A 22,311-nucleotide genomic window follows, 5' to 3' on the forward strand; every position below is an offset into this window, starting at 1 on the left:
TTCAAAATAGCCAGTCTACAAGTTACGTATCAGAAAATCTCTTCTAACTCCACTTCCATTAGGATCGTTCACGCCACCGCCATTTCGCAACTGCTGCAAGTTAGGTCGGCATAAACCACAACAGTAAAATTCTCACGTTTTTACGGTGACTGAATGTGACTTGTACATTCCGGGAGATCAGCCGGTCAATTCGTATTGAAAGACCAATGGTTCGAAGAATGTTACTGACAATGTTATTTAGGTTTCATAGAAAGAGAAATAATATCTAAAACGTCGGATTTTGTATTCTGTATTCTGCTGCTGGTCACTACACCGCCTTGATGACGGAGGCAGTATGACCTCTGAAACGTTGGTAAACATCGATCAGACTATACAGCGCAACAACCCAGAAGACGGAAATCTTCATACTCTGATGACGGAGGCAGTATGACCTCTGAACCGTTGGTAAACATCGATCAGACTATACAGCGCAACAACCCAGAAGACAGAAATCTTCATACTCTGATGACGGAGGCAGTATGACCTCTGAAACGTTGGTAAACATCGATCAGACTATACAGCGCAACAACCCAGAAGACGGAAATCTTCATACTCTGATGACGGAGGCAGTATGACCTCTGAAACGTTAGTAAACATCGACCAGACTACACAGTGCAACAACCCAGAAGACGGAAATCTTCATACTCTGATGACGGAGGCAGTATGACCTCTGAAACGTAGGTAAACATCGATCAGACTATACAGCGCAACAACCCAGAAGACGGAAATCTTCATACTCTGATGACGGAGGCAGTATGACCTCTGAAACGTTGGTAAACATCGACCAGACTACACAGTGCAACAACCCAGAAGACGGAAATCTTCATACTCTGATGACGGAGGCAGTATGACCTCTGAAACGTTGGTAAACATCGACCAGACTACACAGCGCAACAACCCAGAAGAGAGAAATCTTCAACTACCACCTTTTTCAACATTTAGTAACTTTTATGAGTTTCGCATGATTCTCATTAAAAACAGAGATTATTTCTTTAAACAGCATTAACCAACTGATATTTTTAATAGAGACGAGTTGTGTTTTCTTTAAGACAGGAAACAAAATTTTAATATTTTTTACGAACTTCGATATTCAAAGGGTTACAATCGCGGTGGGGAAACCTGAGGTATGTTCATGCGCAGACATATTACACAATGCACATGAAGATTTGACAAAAAACTGCTTCACCTATTTAAATTTTCATTTAGATCAGACACTTTTAATAACCACTTCACATAAACTCAATTTCATCTTGGACTTCGGTACACATTTACACGTTTTTCTGACTCCATCATATCGCTCGAAGATGTTCAATGGTTTCTTATCTCTGTGCTAATTTAGACACTGAGTTATTTTTAAACGTAAATAACTTGTTTATTCTTCCTGCATTCCCACAGTATGTAAGTGAAATACGTGTCATATTTTATTGTTTGGTTTGATTCATTACTGCCGCATGTGGCTTATTCTCTACAAACAGAACCTGACGATTCAACATCTCTACTTTCGAATCATTCCATTGGATACGATCCTGAGTTACTTTCATCCACCTCCTACCCGTAAAACCTAATTCCGTAAGGTTAATATTTTCCATCCAACTTTTTCATCCACCGTCTTTCAAATGATCGTTTTCCAAGAGGTTTCGCACGAATGCAATTTTTGTCTTCCCTGCAACCGAAATGAATGCATGTATGTATGTATGTAGTGTCTGTGTACGGTGAACCGTAAGCTAAAGAAGATTAGGGAGATAATTTATCTCAGCATGGATTGACTGAGGAATATTCAGGACAACCAGTAGGTTACATGTCCGAGATTTAGACCATATAATTCCAAAAACAATCAGGCAGTACTGCTACTCCTACCAACGACGTTCTATTGAAGGTGTTATTAAAGCCCTCGATTGGAGAGACTGGGTAAAATCTCGGAAGAAGATAGAATAGGCAGTCCCCGAACCGCGATTCGAACCGTTGAGTACAAATGAGTTAAAGATGTGCGGTGCTTAGACAGAGTTCCACTCGCTTGTAACAGCTTCACTCTGCGGCCGTCTTCACGAGGTATTTAGTTTATATGATGTTAAAAAGAAAAATCCGAACGCCCTTGTCAGGAACTAAATCCTAGTACACCTCTTTGCTGGCAAATTTTGCACCTTCTTATGCAAAATTGAAATGCCACTAGCTCAGAAGCAGTGAACTTCAAAACCCAGATTCTTTTGACCGAAAGTTCTACTTGCGTTTAACAGATATCGAAAGTCTTTCTATACATAAGATAAAGTTTGAATGTTGCAATGGCTGGCTTTTATGAAGCACGCACGAATTAAAGATTAGTCGAATCTAAACGAGAATATCTATATTCGCCATATCGTAAGGAATTAAGAAAGATGGCAGCGATAAGAGAACAGCAGAACGGCATGGCCTCCTTTCAGTCAGCCAGGGATATAAACGCAAGTATTTAGTCAGTACGTCCGTTTTGTTTCAGAGACCCGGACCTGACTTACAAATTGGTCACCTCAAATCAAACCATCGACTATACAGACGCCTCCTCTGTAGGTCAACAACACAAGACGCTAATCTATGTTTTGGCCAACGTTTCCGAGGAACATACCGTCTCCATCTTCAGGGCTGATATGAAGGTTTCACATCACAGCAACCTTCATATCAGCCCTGAAGATGGAAAAAGTATATTTCTTTCAAACGTTGACATACTCCTACGAGTCAACACGGAGCCAAAACCTGTAAGACCATCGGCACCCTTACATTTATGAGAACCTAAAAATCTCATAACGAAATGGAATTTACGTGACCCTTCCTCACCTACACGAAACTGGTAAGAAAAGGACGACAGGCCATTTGGAATCATTAGTGGCCAAATTCTCTCTCTCCCTCTCTCTCCCTCGTGGTGAGACAAAGAGACGCCTGATTACGAAATTTGGATTTTGAAACGTTTGAAGAGAACATTTCAACATTCGGTTTATCACAATGATAGCATACAAGAGTTTAAACGACAATCCATCATTGGAGTCTTTTCAGGGGAGTGCCTAAATTCCATATCTGCACATTATAAGATTAAGAATCACTTTACTACCATTTAGTTTCATTTTAATAGTATTGGTACAGTGGGTTCATTCCACGCTTAGCGTATCAATGTTCTCACTACAATCATTAGCTATCATTATCAAATAGGAAATGCTCTGCTCATTCTTCTGTACGTAGAGACCTTGAGCTGGGCTGATGCCTTGTTCAAGACGCCTCACCATATGCTTAAAGAATTCACTGTTTCAAAAGTAATTCTGATTCTGAATAGGCCGACAGCCTAATCTTTTATTCTACAGCCAAAACATTTCACTAAGAAATGCTCAGCCTAATTACCTTACATCTGTTCCGCGCATTTAACTCAGCTACAAAATAAAGATAAATGCAGCAAAAGTTAAAGGATATTTACAAAAGAATACACTTGCAACAACTAATAAAGCAAAGCCCATCTGTTAAAGACTTGATTTCATATATTAATTGCAGCCTTCAGTATAATACTTTTAGAATCACAAATGTTAAAATTAATTTATCTCACTACAATCATTAGTTATCATTATCAAATAGGAAATGCTTCCGTCTTGTTATTTTTTCTGATCATTTGATAGAATTTTCACGTAATCGGAAATGTCGGGTAATATTATTCAAGAAAATGTGAATTTGCAAATGAAAGAGTTTATTTTTTGAAGAAATTAGTTTTGATATTTGCTTCTGAACCTCTGACCATTAAATCACCTTACATGCCTAGTAGCCCGAGAAGAATTCATTACACTTAGTCGCCGTGAACGCTTCAGATCATAAACGTTTCTGAGAATTTCCTTTGGAAATCCCCTCTACTGAAAACCCAAAATACTGGAGCATAGTCGCATGCCACCAGCTGTCTCTGCACAGTGCAAAACTTCATACAAATTCCGCTTGATGCCAGGGGGCATATTTCAGCGTTATGTAATTTTCCAGAAACGGCCATCTGGTCCTGATAAACTGATTACAGTAAAAAGAAGTTCTTAACGACTTCCTAGAAATGTCGCTGAAATCCTGAAAGTGGTGCTATCTGTCTTATCGATCACGTATCACGAGCACTGAGCAGTGCTGCCAACTATTGCTTTGCAGCGCCTTATACGAACAGAAGGTAATTAAGACCAATAGGCTATAGGCCTAATGAGAGCGAACAATCTTCAACGCCCTGGAACCCACAACCATTCAACCTTTAATATAAGACATAGTTTATCAGCAAGTGTTTCTTTTAGCCATGTAGACAAATCTTTATTGAAAAACTGTGCCATTCTGTAAGATCAAAAATGGCTGCCTCATGACAGAAAGCATGCTTTGTTAATGACGTCTATTTATGGCTGTTCCTATTGTTCTGAGCAACTCTTAGGTTAACAAAGAACTTCAGATTAATAACTAAGACTCCGGATCAATGCATACAAATCGCAAAAACGATAATTAATTGATTCTGTTACAAAACATTTTTAGTAATACGTGGGCATGTTCGCAATAAAAGTGGCATTTTTAATACATATTCCTGAGATGATAAAGTTGCGTCATATTGTGATAAATATATATTTGTTTAAATCTTGTCAGTCTAATCACAATAAAATTCCTATTAAATATTAAAATATTACTATAATTAACATTTAAATATTTAAAATATATTAAATGATGTTCTCTATCGAAATGTTCGATTTACATTAGAACATCACAGTGATACATTTGTTCAAGTGAATTCACATTTCACAGGTTTTCCCATTATTAATATTATTATTTTCCATATTTATTACTGTGTTCGTGTGTTACAATCCTGAAGAAACTAATTTTTTAAATAAATGTACATACCCTTAAAAAAATGTATGACACACACGCTGACAATAACGATAAACGGATAGTGGTCCTGTAATATGAAAATTGATGTAGCAATTTGCTTTATCTGAAAAAATCGATAGACAGCGTAAGATAAAATCTACTTGCAATCATGGACGTATTATGATAAGCACACATTAACGAACAGGCATGCCCATCACGTGACTTCGTACGGGGGGGTGTCTATATATATTTGCATCGATGTGTCTCCACTTTCAGTATTTTCTTCAACTTTACAATGGCGCGGATACAACTGATTCTCTTGTCCCTGGTAGCAGTTTCCATGAGTGTAAGGGGGCTGAATACGGATCCTCGGCTCATTGAAATCTGCAATGGAGACTGTGCTGAAGATCAATATGGTGAGGTGCAAAGACATTTTTAAAAAAACGTGCTTAGAACTATGAGCAATTGTGTAACTGTTAGCAGAACTGAACTTTTATTTGAATTTGATACACAATTTATATACACTGCTTTAGAACGACATAGCTTCTGTATTAGATGTGTTATCTTTGGAAACAACTGTACGGTGTGTGTTATTTTTATGCATCGGGCCTCGTCGGCAACGAAAAGTCCCGCAATGTCGCCCTAACCGTGAAGAAATTCGGAGGATCAGTGTGTGTGGGGGGTGGGGGGCTACATGTAGTTTTGAGCCTAAGTAAAGTCACACCAAGCTTCATGTCCCCAGTCCTCCGGTCAGTGCTACAAATGTCTGACAAGCTACCCTAGTATTAAGGAAAGCGAAATAAAATCTTCACTGCCAAGTTATTTGACTACGAAATATAAAACTGCAGGATTTGTTCATCCTCAGATGTGAAATTAAGATCATGACTTCTTAATTTTCTTATATAAAAATTATATTTGAACAAATATTCCTTTGTAAAACATAAGATCTATAGCATAATTAACACTCTTCCCCAAGAATCATTCGAGTACATTTTATTAATTATAATTTAAGTGTTTCCTGGAAGATACGAGTTTTACCTAAAGTGTATAGAGTAAACGCATATTGGGAGGTCATTTCTGTCTACACGTCATCTGCGAAATATTCGGCGGAATTTGGTAAATTTGATATTCACGGTCCAACCTAATAGTTGTCGGTTAAGAATATTTTGTTCATATTGGACAAATAAAATCGGCAATTTAAATTAAAGTAAAATCTAACTCATCGATTTTCTCCAAAACGTGAGACCTATTAAACAATTGATTAAAGGAAAATACTTACACTAATATTGATAAAGTTCTGTGAAATATTGAGAAAGGTATTGATTCAATATATATTTAATATGTATTCACGCTCTATATTTGTATTTATTTGTTGTTTATTTAAGGACCTTGTAAGTAGCTTAGATTATTTAGCGTCGAATGATAGGATGACAATAATGATCGGATGTGGCACGAAAGGCAGATTTAGAATATTCCAGACATTAAACTTCGGGCACAGAGAAAAACCACGAAAATCTCAGTAAAATGAAACGAATCCCGGAACCTGCCGAATATGAAGCGGGAGTCCTGATCACTAAGTCGCGATGTTGGGCGATGTACATCAGATGAGCGGTGACAGATTACAAATGGCAGATAAATAAAGAAGCTTGTTAAATAAAGCAGTTTAACGTACTTCAGAGATATAATCTATAAAGTATTGAGGTTACATCATTGAAAGACCGCGTTATTTATGTAAATAGCAAATTCATATAATAACTTCCCGGCTACAAGATTGGTGTAAGCAATAAATAAACGCCGAAGTCAATGAGTTTTATAAAACAGCAGAATACGATTTCAATAAAACGTGTACTGCAATTCTGAATACGTATTTCCACTCTTGTTTCATATTTCATGACAGCAAACGTTTCCAAGATGGACGTGTTGTAAAAAACCATGCATACAGTAAAAGACATCATTCTAACGCCAGACACTTCTCTATTAGGCATGGTGCGTTAAAAAAACTTTCACTACTTTTTAAACAAGTTACTTTAATTCATTGGTCTTTTCTTTTCAGCGAATGCTGAGTCCTCGGATCAGGTGGAATTTGTGGGAGAAAACGATCTGTACAATTTAGAAGCATTTAATGAAGGTGATAACACAACAGCTAACACAACTGTAAACACATCAGAGGAAAGTGACGGTTCAACTGTCGACTCAAGCGGTACCGAGACGACTACAGATGAAATTACGGCATCCATTACTGCAGAGGATTCTGACAGTCCACCTTCTGTAACGGAAGATCCCGGTACACCGAACACAGATGAAAATACAGCATCCACTGCTACAGAGGATTCTGACAGTCCACCTTCTGTAACGGAAGATCCCGGTACACCGAACACAGAAGAAAATACAGCATCCACTACTGAAGAGGATTCTGACAGTCCACCTCCTGCAACGGGAGATCCCACTACAACTAACACAGATGAAGACACAGCATCCACTACTGCAGAGGATTCTGACAGTCCACCTCCTGTAACAGAAGATCCCGGTACACCGAACACAGATGAAAATACAGCATCCACTGCTACAGAGGTACCTAGTACGAGTGATCCCGGTTCAGAAACCTCAACTACTGACAGTGGTATCAGATCGACAGTGGCATTTCTCACGTTAGCAGTAACGAGCGGAATAAGACTCTACTTCTGAAAAGCAATGAAGCCACGTGCTTCACGACTGAATTCTCCAGTGCGCTTATGTAAAATCTGTAACAAACCTCACGGGTATTAACAAAAACTCTGGCATTCAAAGCGAGATTTCACACAACATTCCTAGACAGCGCCATAAATTTATAACCTTGCAAAACATTAGTGCATTACATAAGTATAACATATTCAAAAATTTCTTATGTACCGTGATCGTTCACAGGCAACTGTCCAAATTCAACAGTCTGTAAGGAACTTAGGCTACTGGGAGATTCGACTGCAGTTCTCAGCACACAAAAAGCATCTACTAACATTGCACATGAAAACATTATTTTCCTGCCTGCTTTTTGGGAAAGTGTAAACATCAGCTGTTTTATATATGTAAATACTATTATTTAAATAAACATCCATTTTGGTTGAAATTCGATATTTATTTTGTGCTTATTATTAGTTTAGGAAAAAGTATTTGGTTATATTCATTTCGACGTCTAATGAAATTGGAATGTTTATATCTCAAATTACACTTTTCCTTGTACAGAGTTCAAGTATTAAAATTCCTTCATCTCGAGATGATGAATAGAATGCGTCATTCCTTCAGTTTTCAGGTTCCAGTTTTGCCAATTTTCTTTCCAAATATACTTTAACGAATGGGTGAGTGGTTAAATCAATGCTAAACCTTTCAACAATCCTTTGTTCTTCAAAAGAAAGCGACTGATCACAACGCTCAATTACTAATTATTTACTTCAACCATTATACGAGGTGCTACCCAAAAGTTCGGGGAATTAGAATTCCATGCACGAACCTGTTGTGGAATGGCCTGCCGCCGCTATATGGGGGCGAGCAGTACCCTTTGTGAATTATTGTGCCAACAGTCGTGAAGGCGAGAGGCCGCGTTCTTGAGTCTCGTGCGTTTTTGTAACGTTGTGCTGTAGTCGTTCGGGGATTTTTTAAACCTGCATAAATGGCAGATTTTAAGGAGCAGAGAATCTGCATCAAATTTTACTTTAAGCTTCAAAAACTGCTGTAAAAACCTACCGCATGCTTGTGGAAGCATTTGGTGAGAATACTATGAGTCAAAGTAAAACTTTTCGTTGGTACAAGCGCTTTAACGATGGACAAAAGTCTGTCGACGACGATGAGCGTTCAGGAAGACCATCGACAAGCACAACACCCGAAAACATCACGAAAGTGCGAGAGGCTACGGTTGCAGATTGTAAACGAACAATCCATGATGTTTGTGCGATCGTAGGAATATCGTATGGGTCCGTGCAACGCATCTTGTCAGACGATTTGAACATATTGCTGCAAAATTTGTGCCGAGACTGCTGAGCAACGACCAAAAAGAACATCGAGTTCCTGTCTGCACTGAACCCAAAGATGAAGCCAGAGATGACCCCAACTTCATCTCCAAGGTCATAACCGGTGATGAGTCGTGGGTTTACGGTTATGATCCTGAGACTAAGCAGCAGCCGTCGCAGTGGAAGTCGCCAAATTCACCGCAGCCAAAAAAAAAAGCACGTCAAGTTGGCAGCAATGTGAAGTCCATGTTGATAGTTTTTTTTTGACATCTAAGGTATTGTCTACAAGGAATTTGTCCCCCCTGGTCAAACTGTCAACGGGAAGTTTTACTGTGAAGTTTTGAAGCGGCTATGGGAGAGCATTAGGCGCAAACTTCCGGAAAAGCGGGAGAACAGCTGGGTTCACCACCACGACAACGCGCCCGCCCCACACATCGCTCGTTGTTCGGCAGTTTTTGGCTACCAAAAACACGACAGTGATTCCCCGCCCACCCTATTCGCCTGACCTCGCCCCCTGCGACTTTTTCCTGTTCCCCAAAATGACATTTCGATTGAAAGGTCGTCGTTTTGACACAATTGAGGAGATGCAGGCAGAATCGCAGGAGGTGCATAAAACACTCACACTTGAAGACTTCCAGGGATGCATGGAATCACGGAAAAAACGCTGGGATCGCTGTATCCATGCCCAAGGGGACTATTTGGAAGGAGACGGTGGAAACTAGGAGTTATGATAAGCAATTTTTTTATGGGCAAATTCCCTGAACTTTTGGGTATTTCAGTTAATTTCGCATGATACGTAGCGGGAAGTAATAAAGATGTAAATGAAGTGAACTCACTACAACAAATTTGTTCCACAATACAGGAATTCACTCATTAACCTTAATATTCCCTTTTTCCATGAAATCATAAAAGTTTTTTGAATAAATACGAAAGTGTCAAGCAGCTTATACTTGTTTCATAGTTATTTTAAAGTCTTGCTAGTTTAATACATCATTTATTTAGTATGAGTATCAACGGAGAGTTATGTAAGTTGACTGTGGCCTCCTTGAATAGGTCAAATATATTTTATAATATGTACTTATCCTCCTCCTATCCAATGCGTACCGGGATCCTTCCCCGGGGTTAAAGCGCGGCCGGGCCGTAACACTGACCACTCACCCCCATCTAGTGTCGAGGTTAAGAATGAGTAGGAGCTGCACCACCTCTCCCCCAAGCGCCTACATGGCGTACAGTGGGGCAGTTTTACTTTTTACTCTTACATTTATCCGATTAATAAACATAATGAAAACATTACTTATAACCACGCCCAGGGAACAAAGTGTTTGAGAAGCAAGTCGATAAAAATTCCTCGTTTTTCACGGAACCCTAATATTACCATCGCGTTTACAATCCCGTCATTCGACTCTATCCTGAGTCAACTGACTTCAGTCCACAACAGCAGACCCTATATTTTAAAAATCTATTTTAATATTATCAGAAACCTGGATATCTCAATCCTTATAATGGCTAAGCTACAACAGGACAAACAGGGTTCGATTGCAAACAGGAGCAGAAAATGTTCTATTCGCCATGGTACCCCCACATGTTCTGGGACCCAACTAGATTTCTAGTCAATGGGTACCGAAGACACTTCCCCAGGGAGTTAAGATGCCGGAGCGTGAATCTCACCACTCACATCCATCTAGCGCTGAGGTCAATTGTATGTGAAGCTGTATCTCCATCACACCCCCATACTTTTTTTCCCCTTTAAATTTACCTCCCATCTATGCTTAGATCTCCCGAGAGGTCTCTTTCCTTTAGTTTTCCAAGTATGATTTTGTTTAGTGAAATGGTTTATTCATACGTGGCGTTATAAGCCAAATGAAATTTGTCTCCTACAATAGAATTTCTTTAAACACAAGTCCTTTGTAGTTTTCGTTTATGCCCGAAAAATTTGACACGATCAGAAAACCCCACTCTTTATAATGTAGCACAAGGCAACCCGCGCTTAAATACTCGTTTGTGTGTTATGTACGTAGTTCATCCAATGTTCGGTCTTGTGCTTTGTGTAATTTTCTGCATTTCTTAAACAAACAAATTCCTTTTATTGATAATGTATTTCTGAGGGCTTGTCTGTCTTTCCAAAAAACTTATCTGCGAGACTGACTTTTTTAACTGGCGGGAAAATGCATGGCCTTCGTCAGCACAAAAAGTTGGGTAGTACAAACCGTTACATTAATTTTAATAATCAAATAATATATACTTTTAAAAAATAAATCAATCTTTTTGGGGGAGGCCTTCCTCTAGATAATATTAAAGAAAAAAAAACTTCTTAACGAAGTGGCACTGGGGCAGGCCATCCTCCGAGTTATTAAATTTTCCCCTACTAATCATCATTTCATCATTGTTCCTTACTCATCCATCACCTCCCCACGTAAACTTCTGAAACTGCATTTTTAATACATGATATCATGTTCGATCCACTTTTAATATGCGTCTCAACTGAACACACAAGCAAGGAATACTGATATTTATGAGGGATTTACAATCTGATAATAAGTAAAATTATATATGATTCCGATGTGCCACCCTTCTTATCTCCCATAATCACAATCGAGAGATTATCTCCTTTCGCAGCAATAGGTGGATTATAACTCAACATTGCTTCAATGCCCCGCGAATTATCGGTCACGTGACTTGGTGCTGAAGAACATAAAGATGAGAAACTTTACTCGAATAACCATAGGTGTTAACAGAGTACTCTATATAAGTGTTCCCAACCGTCCTCTCCTCCAGTATATTTTCAGCTTGACAATGGAGCGGATACAACTGATTCTCCTGTCTCTGGTAGCCGTCACCGTCAGTGTGAGGGCGCTGGATACCGTCTCTGGGCCAATCTGCAGTGAATGTGCTGAAGAACAGTATGGTGAGGTGCAAATCTGAGTTTAAAATAAATTAATCATGGTTTTCGTGCTACGATTCCAATTTAGTCTGCAACTAAAACGGCGGTTACTGATTTATTTAAATTACCTTAAATAAGGTAAAAGTTAAAGTATATTCGTTTGTGGCACAACTTAAAATATGGTTGTCCCTGATACAAGAAGATGACATGATCATATGCAGAAAAAATCGACCCCTTTCACAGTCAGTGTGTATTTATCATCGCAATGACTGTTCCTACATAAGCAAATTCTATGCATAGCGGTTTCCCAATTACTGTTGTGTTCGCTACGAACGTGATTTCTCACTTTCAAACACTGGATCTTTAGGCTGCAAGCATTTTTGTGTTCGTTACCAGGTAAATTTACTATTCCTATAATCAAATGATATGTAAACTTAAAAATACCATGCAGACTTATAAATATATAAAGTAATTTTCCAAATTCAGTTTAACTCGGACAATACCAAATCAATTTCTGCTGGCTATGTGCACTGTATTAGCTTAAGCTATCACAAATACAGTATCCCACACGTCATTATAAAACTAAAGAAACTGGGGAAAGAGGAAGGTGTAACATTCAAGTAAAAAGTTTTATAAAACTAAAGTAGAAACAGACACTAGAACACCAGAAAAAAAACATTACACGTGTTTACGCTTGTGCCTTATTTAACATATTCATATCAAATAGAAAGAAACCTAGGTTTAATTTCATTATGATTGAAATATTTGTGGGGACACAGAAGGAAGCAATCGAGGGTTTTTTAAAGAAACAATGGCAAAATATAGTAGGTCAAGATTCTGCCGGATCCTTTACAAATATAAATCGTACGTATTAATTCCTATTCAGCCTAGTCCACATTGTTCTCATAATAACTGAGAGGCATTCACATATTTTCAGAATATAATATTTATTAACGCCGATTACATTAGTATTAATGATCAGTGCAAACTCTGAGTTTGTTTGTTGTTTGCTTTATTACAACTTCAGCGGCTAAATTATTCCAATAATCACGATGAATAATTTACTAACGATGCACAATAAAACGTTTGTTTGTTAGGTCTAGTTAAGATTCGTATCGGCTCACTGCATGAAAATATAACGTAATTTACATATTTTTCTCATGATCCGCTCGTAAAAAATCGTTATCCTCATCTTATATATCCTACAACGTATTAAGATCCACAGCTTATATTTTAAACCGCTTTAAATGTGTAAATATTTAACAGAGTACATGGAAACAAAAAGTTTGCAACAGAAGGATTACAGAATTTTGGATGGAAAACCTGAAGACAAGAGACCATTCGCAAGACGTAGATGGGAGCATAATATTAAAATTAATCTTCAGAAAATCGAATGGAAGGATATAGACTGAACTGATCTGGCTCAGCATAGGTACAGTTGGCGAACTATTGTGAGCACGGTAATGAAATGACCAGTTCTATAAAAGCGGTCAATTTCTTAACTAGCTGAGGACTCTGCTACACAGAGTTAGTGATGTGTAAACCTATTTTATGTGGCCATGTTGGCAATTCATATTATCTGGTTTAAAATGTATAGATAGTCATGAAAATTACTAAACCCACGAATAAATAAATGACGAAACATTATATGTCTTATCGTTTCTTCATGTTGCGTGGATACAAATGTCACTCACTGCTCCACGTCCGTAAATACCAGAGAACAGTGTCAAGATTGGTATAGATGCTGTAAGCCATCAGTTTATCCTAATCTAATCTTCTATATATGGAACAATCGGCACAACTATAAATGTAGCTGACAAAATGAAAATTTAATGTTACGCCCATCTTTAGATAAAGTGTCTTTAGAAATGTCATCACAGCGCCTGTACTTCCATATTAACGAACTTTCAGCTAAAGCTTTGCCGAGTGTCTGGCAATATATCTCTCTGCAATCATGTTTATATTATTTCGCTCTATTCCTACTTATCATGGAGTTAACAAATCTACTGAATATGATTCCAAAATGAAAACTACGTGTACGTATACTTGTGCCAAATTCCAACTACATGGGATTAAATGCGTAGGCCTATTTATAAAAATCTCACAATTTCAATCGTTAGCGTAAAGATTTTTCAATTACTCCCTTCTTTCTACTCCTCCATACGCGTCTGAATTCGACTGCAAAGATATGGAAAATATAATGTGTAAGGAATCTATCTGTCTTTCCCGTTGCTTGCGTTATTCCAAAGAATTCATCCAAGTCAAAGATCCTGCGTAACGTTTAGTAACACGATGGTTTAGAAGACCACCTCTTGTAGAATGTCAGTGATTGTTCATTCAATATATTCACAACTAGTCTCTACATCTAATAAATGTCTCCTTTACACGTAATAAGACGCTTCGGTCATAAGCGGCCAACGTAACAGGAAAAACGAATATTTAAAAAATATTGATTCTAACCCAAAAAAAATTCAGGAACGAATTTCACACAATACATAATACGGAATGTAGAATTGTCAAGGAACGTTTCGCCTCTACTAATCCAAATGTGATTATTAAAGGATAAAAACACTCAACAACTACTCACAAAAAAAAGAAGGCGTTTTAATTTTAAATAGTAAAATGCTTAACAGTCGTTGTGGGCAAGTTCTGAACGAACCACATGGGTTTTGCTTCAGAATAAGCCAGACAAAGGAAGTCAGGAGAGATTAAAACTGAATGCGATACATTAATGCCTTGTCTTTACGCATGGTGTTAATTTAATGCATAAAACATGTCACCATAAAGAAGGAGGTTGGACTGAAACAAATAGGGTAAATGTAGACAGATCTAAGTTCATGCCACACGAAGACCAATACTGATTAATAAAGTTCTGTGGAAGATAGAGACAGGTATTATAAATCATTATGTACTTAATATGTCGTGATCATTTACATGTTTTTATAGTTTAACTACGCTATTTTTTTCATTGGTCTTTTCTTTTCAGCGAATGCTGAGTCCGCGTACAAGGTGAAATTCGTGAGAGGGACCGAGGACGATAGTGGCGGTTCAACTGTCGACTCAAGCGGTACCGTGACGACTGCAGATGAAATTACGGCATCCATTACTGAAGAGGATTCTGACAGTCCACCTCCTGTAACGGAAGATCCCGGTACACCGAACACAGATGAAGACACAGCATCCACTACTGCAGAGGAACCTGACAATACAGCTACTGTAACGAACACAGATGAAAGTGTAACATCCACTACTACAGGGGAACCTGACAGTACACCTACTGTAACGAACACAGATGAAACTGTAACATCCACTACTACAGGGGAACCTGACAGTACACCTACTGTAACGAACACAGATGAAAGTGTAACATCCACTACTACAGGGGAACCTGACAGTACACCTACTGTAACGAACACAGATGAAAGTGTAACATCCACTACTACAGGGGAACCTGACAGTACACCTACTGTAACGAACACAGATGAAAATGTAACATCCACTACTACAGGGGAACCTGACAGTACACCTACTGTAACGAACACAGATGAAAATGTAACATCCACTACTACAGGGGAACCTAACAGTACATCTACTGTAACGAACACAGATGAAAATGTGACATCCACTACTACAGGGGAACCTGACAGTACACCTACTGTAACGAACACAGATGAAAGTGTAACATCCACTACTACAGGGGAACCTGACAGTACACCTACTGTAACGAACACAGATGAAAGTGTAACATCCACTACTACAGGGGAACCTGACAGTACACCTACTGTAACGAACACAGATGAAAATGTAACATCCACTACTACAGGGGAACCTGACAGTACACCTACTGTAACGAACACAGATGAAAATGCAACATCCACTACTACAGGGGAACCTGACAGTACACCTACTGTAACGAACACAGATGAAAATGTAACATCCACTACTACAGGGGAACCTGACAGTACATCTACTGTAACGAACACAGATGAAAATGTAACATCCACTACTACAGGGGAACCTGACAGTACACCTACTGTAACGAACACAGATGAAAGTGTAACATCCACTACTACAGGGGAACCTGACAGTACACCTACTGTAACGAACACAGATGAAACTGTAACATCCACTACTACAGGGGAACCTGACAGTACACCTACTGTAACGAACACAGATGAAAGTGTAACATCCACTACTACAGGGGAACCTGACAGTACACCTACTGTAACGAACACAGATGAAACTGTAACATCCACTACTACAGGGGAACCTATTACTAATGATCCCAGTTCAGAAACCTCAACTACTGACAGTGGTATCAGATCGACAGTGGCATTTCTCACGCTAGCACTAACGTGCGGAATAAGACTCTACTTCTGAAAAGCAATGAAGCCACGTGCTTCACGACTGAATTCTCCAGTGCGCTTATGTAAAATCTGTAACAAACCTCACGGGTATTAACAAAAACTCTGGCATTCAGAACGAAATTTCACGCACCGCGCCATAAACCTAGGACGTTGTTCAACATTAGTATACTAAATAAAACACATTCAGTATTTTCTTGTGTGCATTGATAGTTGACACACACACACCATTATTCTAGTGGTATCGGCCTGAGGGTATGAGGCTAATGAATGTTTCTGCTGCAGTTTATTAGAGTTGAGGCACTTGTGTCCTGTCTCTTACAGGCTGATGAAAGCATTTGGATACTAAATAATAACTGACACTGCATCTGGAAACCCTATATTATAAAATGAACTGTATTATATATATGAAAATGCAAGTATTAATCAAATAAACATTTTTGTTTGAAGAGCAAGGGTTCGTGAAATTTGTCGTGTTCCAATTTCTATGTGCTGTGTCATTCAATTTATGAGTACAGTAGAATTCGGATTTTCATATCCGCACAACACTCACAGGTTGATGATTCTCCTGTTTTGGAATTTCCTTAATCCGATTTCAGCTGGAACGTCAGGAACGGCGCAATGAGCTGTTAGGGCGGACGTGCTGAGATAAAGAATGGTACACAGAGTGTGCCAGTAACGTCATTCAGCACATCTTTTTAGACTCAGCAACAAACTAATCTTGAACTACGAAAACTAATCAATATCTTTAAACTCTACTTAACGACGTGTTTTTAGCAGGACTCATAAGACACTTGTATGTTTAATGTGCCCATTTGTATGTCTATATCAGAAGCATTTATCAACATAAATGCAATCAGGAACAGAGAAACAAAATCAGTATGCGCTCATTTAAAAAATCGTGGCACAGGTCATAATTAATATATAAACGTTTTATAACAAAGTACGAATTTTATCGGGCCTCAAAAATAATTTTTGTTCAGAAACAAAGAATTTCCCTTTGTTTTATAATTGATGCGAATAAATAAATATTTTCAATTTGTTCTTCTTAATTATCCGAAGAAACTTCCTAATTTAAAGTCTACAATTTCTTGAAATTATTTAATGACAACTAATAAGCAGAGATTCTAAGCAAGACAGTTATTTTACAACAAATAAAGATGTTACTGACATATTTCATAGTTTTTATGACAAACTTTGTACATGTCACAACTGTGAATGAATCACTTGTTATAGCAGGAATATGAAAATGGAAATGAATGTAATTTAAGCTACGAAATTGCACAAGTGATAAATAAACGTTACACCCTGTATGTTACATCAATCATTTCAACTTATTTTCCTATTCAGTCTTTCAGTTTGGTTTAGATATATTATGCGTGGTTCGCTGTTGGAATCATTTGACTACTTCGCAGTTTAATGCATACTAAGCAGCTTGTAGAGGACAGACGTTCAATTGTTGTACATTAAGTACTTTTACGTTCTTCATAAAAATACTGCTTAAAATAAACACATAATGAAATCATGTCAGTCAGTTCGATTTTTTGATATCTCAAACATTAAGCGCATGTATTATTAATACTTTGCGAATTTCGATTAATTTTGGCACTGAGGATCGACACAGAAGTTTCTGGGAATATTTAATTTTGGTACTTTTCACTTCATAATAACGACAATATACTTCACACAAACCTAAAATAAAATGTTTTAAAAGCCGCACATAGTGCATAAAACATGAGCGTGGAATAAAACACAATTTATTTAATAAGAACAACTTACAAAACTTCTTTGCAAAATGAAACTGAGTTAAAAAAATTGTTTTAAGAACACACACAGACGAACACAAAGAGATCTTAGGCATATCGTTCCTTAAATAGGCTAAAATTTGCCTGTTATAATTTTATTAGACTACGTATGAAAATAAACTGAGGGCCCACACGGTGCGTTGGTATTCCTCGTCTGGATTTGTCTTACAATAAACGGCTGTAAAATAATGACATTGCTAAATTATTATAAATATTGTGACTATACATTTCTGTTAACAATTATATTTTTAGTATTTTTTTCTTCCGAGACCATATATTGCTTTTGCACACTAAAACCTTTTACGATCATTTAGCAATCAGGCCAAAGACAAAGATGGACAACACAGTGCAAAAGCATTTTATATAAAGGGCTACCAACTTCTGGTTTGAACGAAATAAAATGTTTAGTGTTATTTGTGCACAGGGTGTTTAGTTGTTGAGAGGAGACTTTCCTTCGTCAAAATCAAGCATGATTATTTCATTTCTGAAATAGCCGTGTGAGATACATTAATAAGTATTATCTGCCCATAGGGCTCTGTTCTAAGCTAGATTAATCTCCAATCGACGACATCGAACTTTTATCTTTAAAATACATCTTAATATTATCCTCATACCAATGTTTAGGTGACCCCAAGTGGTCTGTAAGCTTTTCTTATCTCTTCCATAACTATCACAAGACCATTACATGGGTAAATTGGCTTCCAAATTCAGACTCTTCTCCCTTCATGTAAAGATGTGTTTGTCTCTTGAATAGAAAGACACAGGATAATTCATGTGCTACAAATTCATACCTAACCCTTCAGCATTGCTTTTGTACATGCCTAAGAAAGGCAAGTAATTTATACTTTGCGAGCTAACAGACATATCTAGTCCATTAGGTGGTGAATAAGTAAATCGTTATTTGACGGTAGATACGGTGTGTCATCAGACACATTGCTACTAAAAGTATCTTAATTATGTTACAATGTTCCATTGTGCCGTTATCTCTTGTATTGTGTTATAAGATCCACGCAGCTGCGCTGTGAAAACGAGGACACTTCGGCGGTTGTAGGGTTCGAAATAAGTTAAGTTAGGTTAGGTTAGGTTAGGTAGGGTTGGGATAGTTTGGGTCAGGTCCTGTCTTTCACCTTCGCTCAAGTTTTTTTTCCGTCATTAAATATTTACAGCTTCCGTCAGGTTCCACGTCTTCCAGGTTTCCAGAGTTTCAGGTTCACGTCTCGGGTTATAGCCTTCCAGCGACCCGTCTTCCCAGCGTACCTTATTTCCAGCTTCTCAAGTTTCTAACGTCTCGTGTCTTTAGCGCCAGCGTTTAGAGTGTCACGTATTTCAAGCGTCTGGTTTGGATCGTACCGCGACGACTTGACCGTCCAGTGTTTCCAGCGTCCTGTATTCCAGAAAATCTTGTTATAAGCATCCTTGTGTTTTCACCTTATTGTGTACTTTTATTTTATCATTCAATCGAATAACTAATATAGAATAACATTTTAAGTCATCACGGGAAACATATGTCCGACAAAATAGCACCGAAAAATATCGGCCGAATGGGAATATTTGTCAAGCTACGTCATGACAATAACAATTTCGCCCAGGTGATGCAGGCAGCAAGCACCTCTGATACGTCGGTAAAATTCTATCAGACTGCCGATGCAACATCCTAGAAGAAAGTCTTCATACTCGGTGCCTTCAGAACCTGAAATCTCACAACATGCCTTTTGGACCTAAGCCCACAGTCATACAGATAATAATACTGGCTTTGTACCTGTCTTCTGATAAGCGATTTCTAACACAGACAACACTCTGCCTACGTGTAGAAGTTTGAGATTCTGATTTTCTCCCTGTGAGTCATTGTAGTTTAAAACTGGTTGCAATTTCACAATGATTATAAACTGTGAAATCTTGCGAATTCCATAGCAGTTAGTCAACCGCTTATTCAGAATATAACTCACAATTTTCCGAGAAAATAATTAACCAAACACAAATGAATTGTTTATATGTGTTTTACTGCGAAGTATGTAATTCTTCTTTTGTTTCTGTCCAGTACACTGAGTAAGCGTCCTGTAATTGGACGGTATCTCTCTGTTGGAGAGAAATAAGTAAATAAAGTATTTCTACAAGTTTAAATGCAATTCAAATGCTCATAATAAAAGAGCTTCAAGATCCGCCTCAAACAGGGGAAGTTAAAATTTCTTTCTAGTGTTACAGAGGGACACTCTGCATCTTCTTGTCTATCAGTTGATTCCTACGCCGTTCGTTTTCAACAAATCCGTCTTAAAGGCAGTCCAAGGGTAGCCCCGTGGTAGTCTATAAAGCACAGGGGTGCAACCCCGGGCCCATTTGGCTCGACTATAGCTCTGACTATGCTACGTACTACGCAGGAATTCAGATCTTCTTTAGTTAACCTTATTCTGACGATTCTCGTACACACACTGAAACTATGGCGAGTCCCTGGTGACGTAGGAATTCAATAGTTCAAAGTAGTGCATTCAATATTTGAATCATATTTATATTTGACTTTTACACACGTTTCAGAGTTAACCAGAAGTTTTACTGATCTTGGTAACATGAACCTGACTGATGAACGTTCAATGCTTAACAACCGAAAGCAAACAGATATTTAATCTCACTTCAAAATTTCTTCTAGGCTATGTCTTCAGCAAAGTTCATAAACAATCACTGTCTTCTCAGAAGGGTGTTGTAGAGCATTTTTCAAGAACACAGCACTAAAAAGTACACTAACTACATAGAACGGAGACCTTTTGCTCAGCTGGCCAGCGTAAGAAAACCGAAGTTTCGTTAACGTTTGCGAAAGATCCCTCTACTGAACCCTATCTTGAACCTTATGAATACAATTAACGTCCTCAAACCTTACCTCTAAAACATATTTTTAAAAAAGCGTGTCACCCATGCCTTGGCCTTGAAAGTTTATCCCATTTGTTTCCAAACTAAAATTGTGTATGCATTTCTAATCTGTTATATGAATGTTTCAGCCCTACCTATTTCTTCCTCCTTAATTTTATCACCCATACTGTTTAAGAATGCTGTATCAGTTACATAAGTTATTCATCGCCGAGTGCAATGTGAATTTTACGATGGTGAATAACAGGGAACCAATCGAAACCTACTTTGAAGATCAATATCAAGATGAAAATATCTCAGCGGGTGGCACTAAACGTTAATTGGAGTGTTTTGTTTGCGTCAGTGCCCTTGGCCACTGTTTTATCATTTAATGGGGTCAACATTAATCACACTACATACAACAATCACTAAAAGCACTCACCGCAGATGCAGAAAAGATTGTAATTATTTTGTAATTTATTCCCTAAATTTTAACTGCAAACAGAGACCTCCAACCATTCAAGGGATAATACAATTACGGTGCAACAGAACTCGATCACAATGATTTCAACATTTGCACTCAGAACAAACAAAACAGTCAAACAATAAAACTGTCACACGACATTCAAACACGAGATTAGTAATGCAGAGCTATTAAATACAAATGTAACATATCGTAATTTTTTGCGCGATCCCTTCATTCTTGTATTAAAACATTTGTTGAACTAAGTAATCCAACAAATATTCGTAGTTTCGTAGATATATTGCCATACTAATCTTTACAGTCCTACTAAGCAACAGGTTGCCATATTAAATAATTGCTAACCCCAAGAGCAGAGTAATTCTTAAGACAATAATATTCGCTCACGTAAACAACAAATTATTCGCCTTTCATAAACCAAAATATCCACTACCGTATTTACAAGACTTCGCCACTGACACCTATGCAGAAACAGACGAATCCACTGCGCGTCTCGTTTTCTTAACGTCAACTTTATTCTCCAATTTACTCCGTCCTTCTCTTCTCTTTATTTTAATGCTTAAAACCAAAATTTTGTATGCATTTCTCATCTATGCGCAGTGCACTCTTTATCCGCCTCATCATCCATTTTCTGATCATCCTAATAATATTTGGTGAGATCGCAAACCGCATGCTGTTCATAGAAGGTTTCAGAGATACTGATGAGTCAGTTAGGCCCGGTCTGCATTAGAACGCGGTACTGAAACAGGGCGCACGCACGCACACACAGCGACATAGTCGGATCACTCAAAATCGCTCTATCTGTCCACTAACCCACTTCAATGACATGTAAAAATGAAACTGTTCTTGTGCAATTTTTCACGTATAATCCTAATTAAGTATTTCATTATCGACAGAAGAACTTAATTCCTTGAAACATCAAGGTTCTCGGCGCTGGGCAAAGGAATCTCTGATAACATACTTACAAAAGATATCGACTTTATCTAACTTTATATGGGTCGGAACGAAATGAGAACAATTTACACAAAATTTAAGAACGTTTGATTATTAAGTAAATTTGTCACAATTTATCGTTCAAATATAAAGTCCTTGGTGATGTTAA

At 37.9% G+C, this 22,311-nt stretch overlaps 2 protein-coding genes across 3 annotated transcripts in view; one reads left to right on the top strand and one right to left on the bottom strand.

The window, feature by feature from the left end:
* LOC110839199 (lutropin-choriogonadotropic hormone receptor) overlaps nucleotides 1-22,311 on the bottom strand; it is a 112,926-nt gene that overhangs the window by 70,512 nt on the left and 20,103 nt on the right. The window lies entirely within an intron of this gene.
* LOC110839201 (uncharacterized) lies at nucleotides 5,110-17,412 on the top strand. 2 transcript variants are annotated; one of them, XM_087352510.1, is made up of 3 exons: nucleotides 5,110-5,279; nucleotides 6,917-7,434; nucleotides 14,839-17,412. In XM_087352510.1, the coding sequence occupies exons 1-3, from the start codon at nucleotides 5,159-5,161 to the stop codon at nucleotides 16,102-16,104; spliced, it is 1,905 nt and encodes a 634-aa protein (XP_087208636.1). In that variant the 5' UTR covers nucleotides 5,110-5,158; the 3' UTR covers nucleotides 16,105-17,412. The 2 variants fall into 2 exon arrangements, with proteins under 2 accessions (XP_087208636.1, XP_087208637.1); XM_087352511.1 differs by lacking the exons at nucleotides 5,110-5,279; nucleotides 6,917-7,434 and adding an exon at nucleotides 11,545-11,748 and having other exon boundaries at nucleotides 14,711-17,412.

This window comes from Zootermopsis nevadensis, unplaced genomic scaffold (assembly GCF_977971745.1).
Source record: "Zootermopsis nevadensis isolate Lab colony 2312 unplaced genomic scaffold, Znev_1.0 Znev_ptg000021l, whole genome shotgun sequence".
Classification (NCBI taxonomy): domain Eukaryota; kingdom Metazoa; phylum Arthropoda; class Insecta; order Blattodea; family Termopsidae; genus Zootermopsis; species Zootermopsis nevadensis.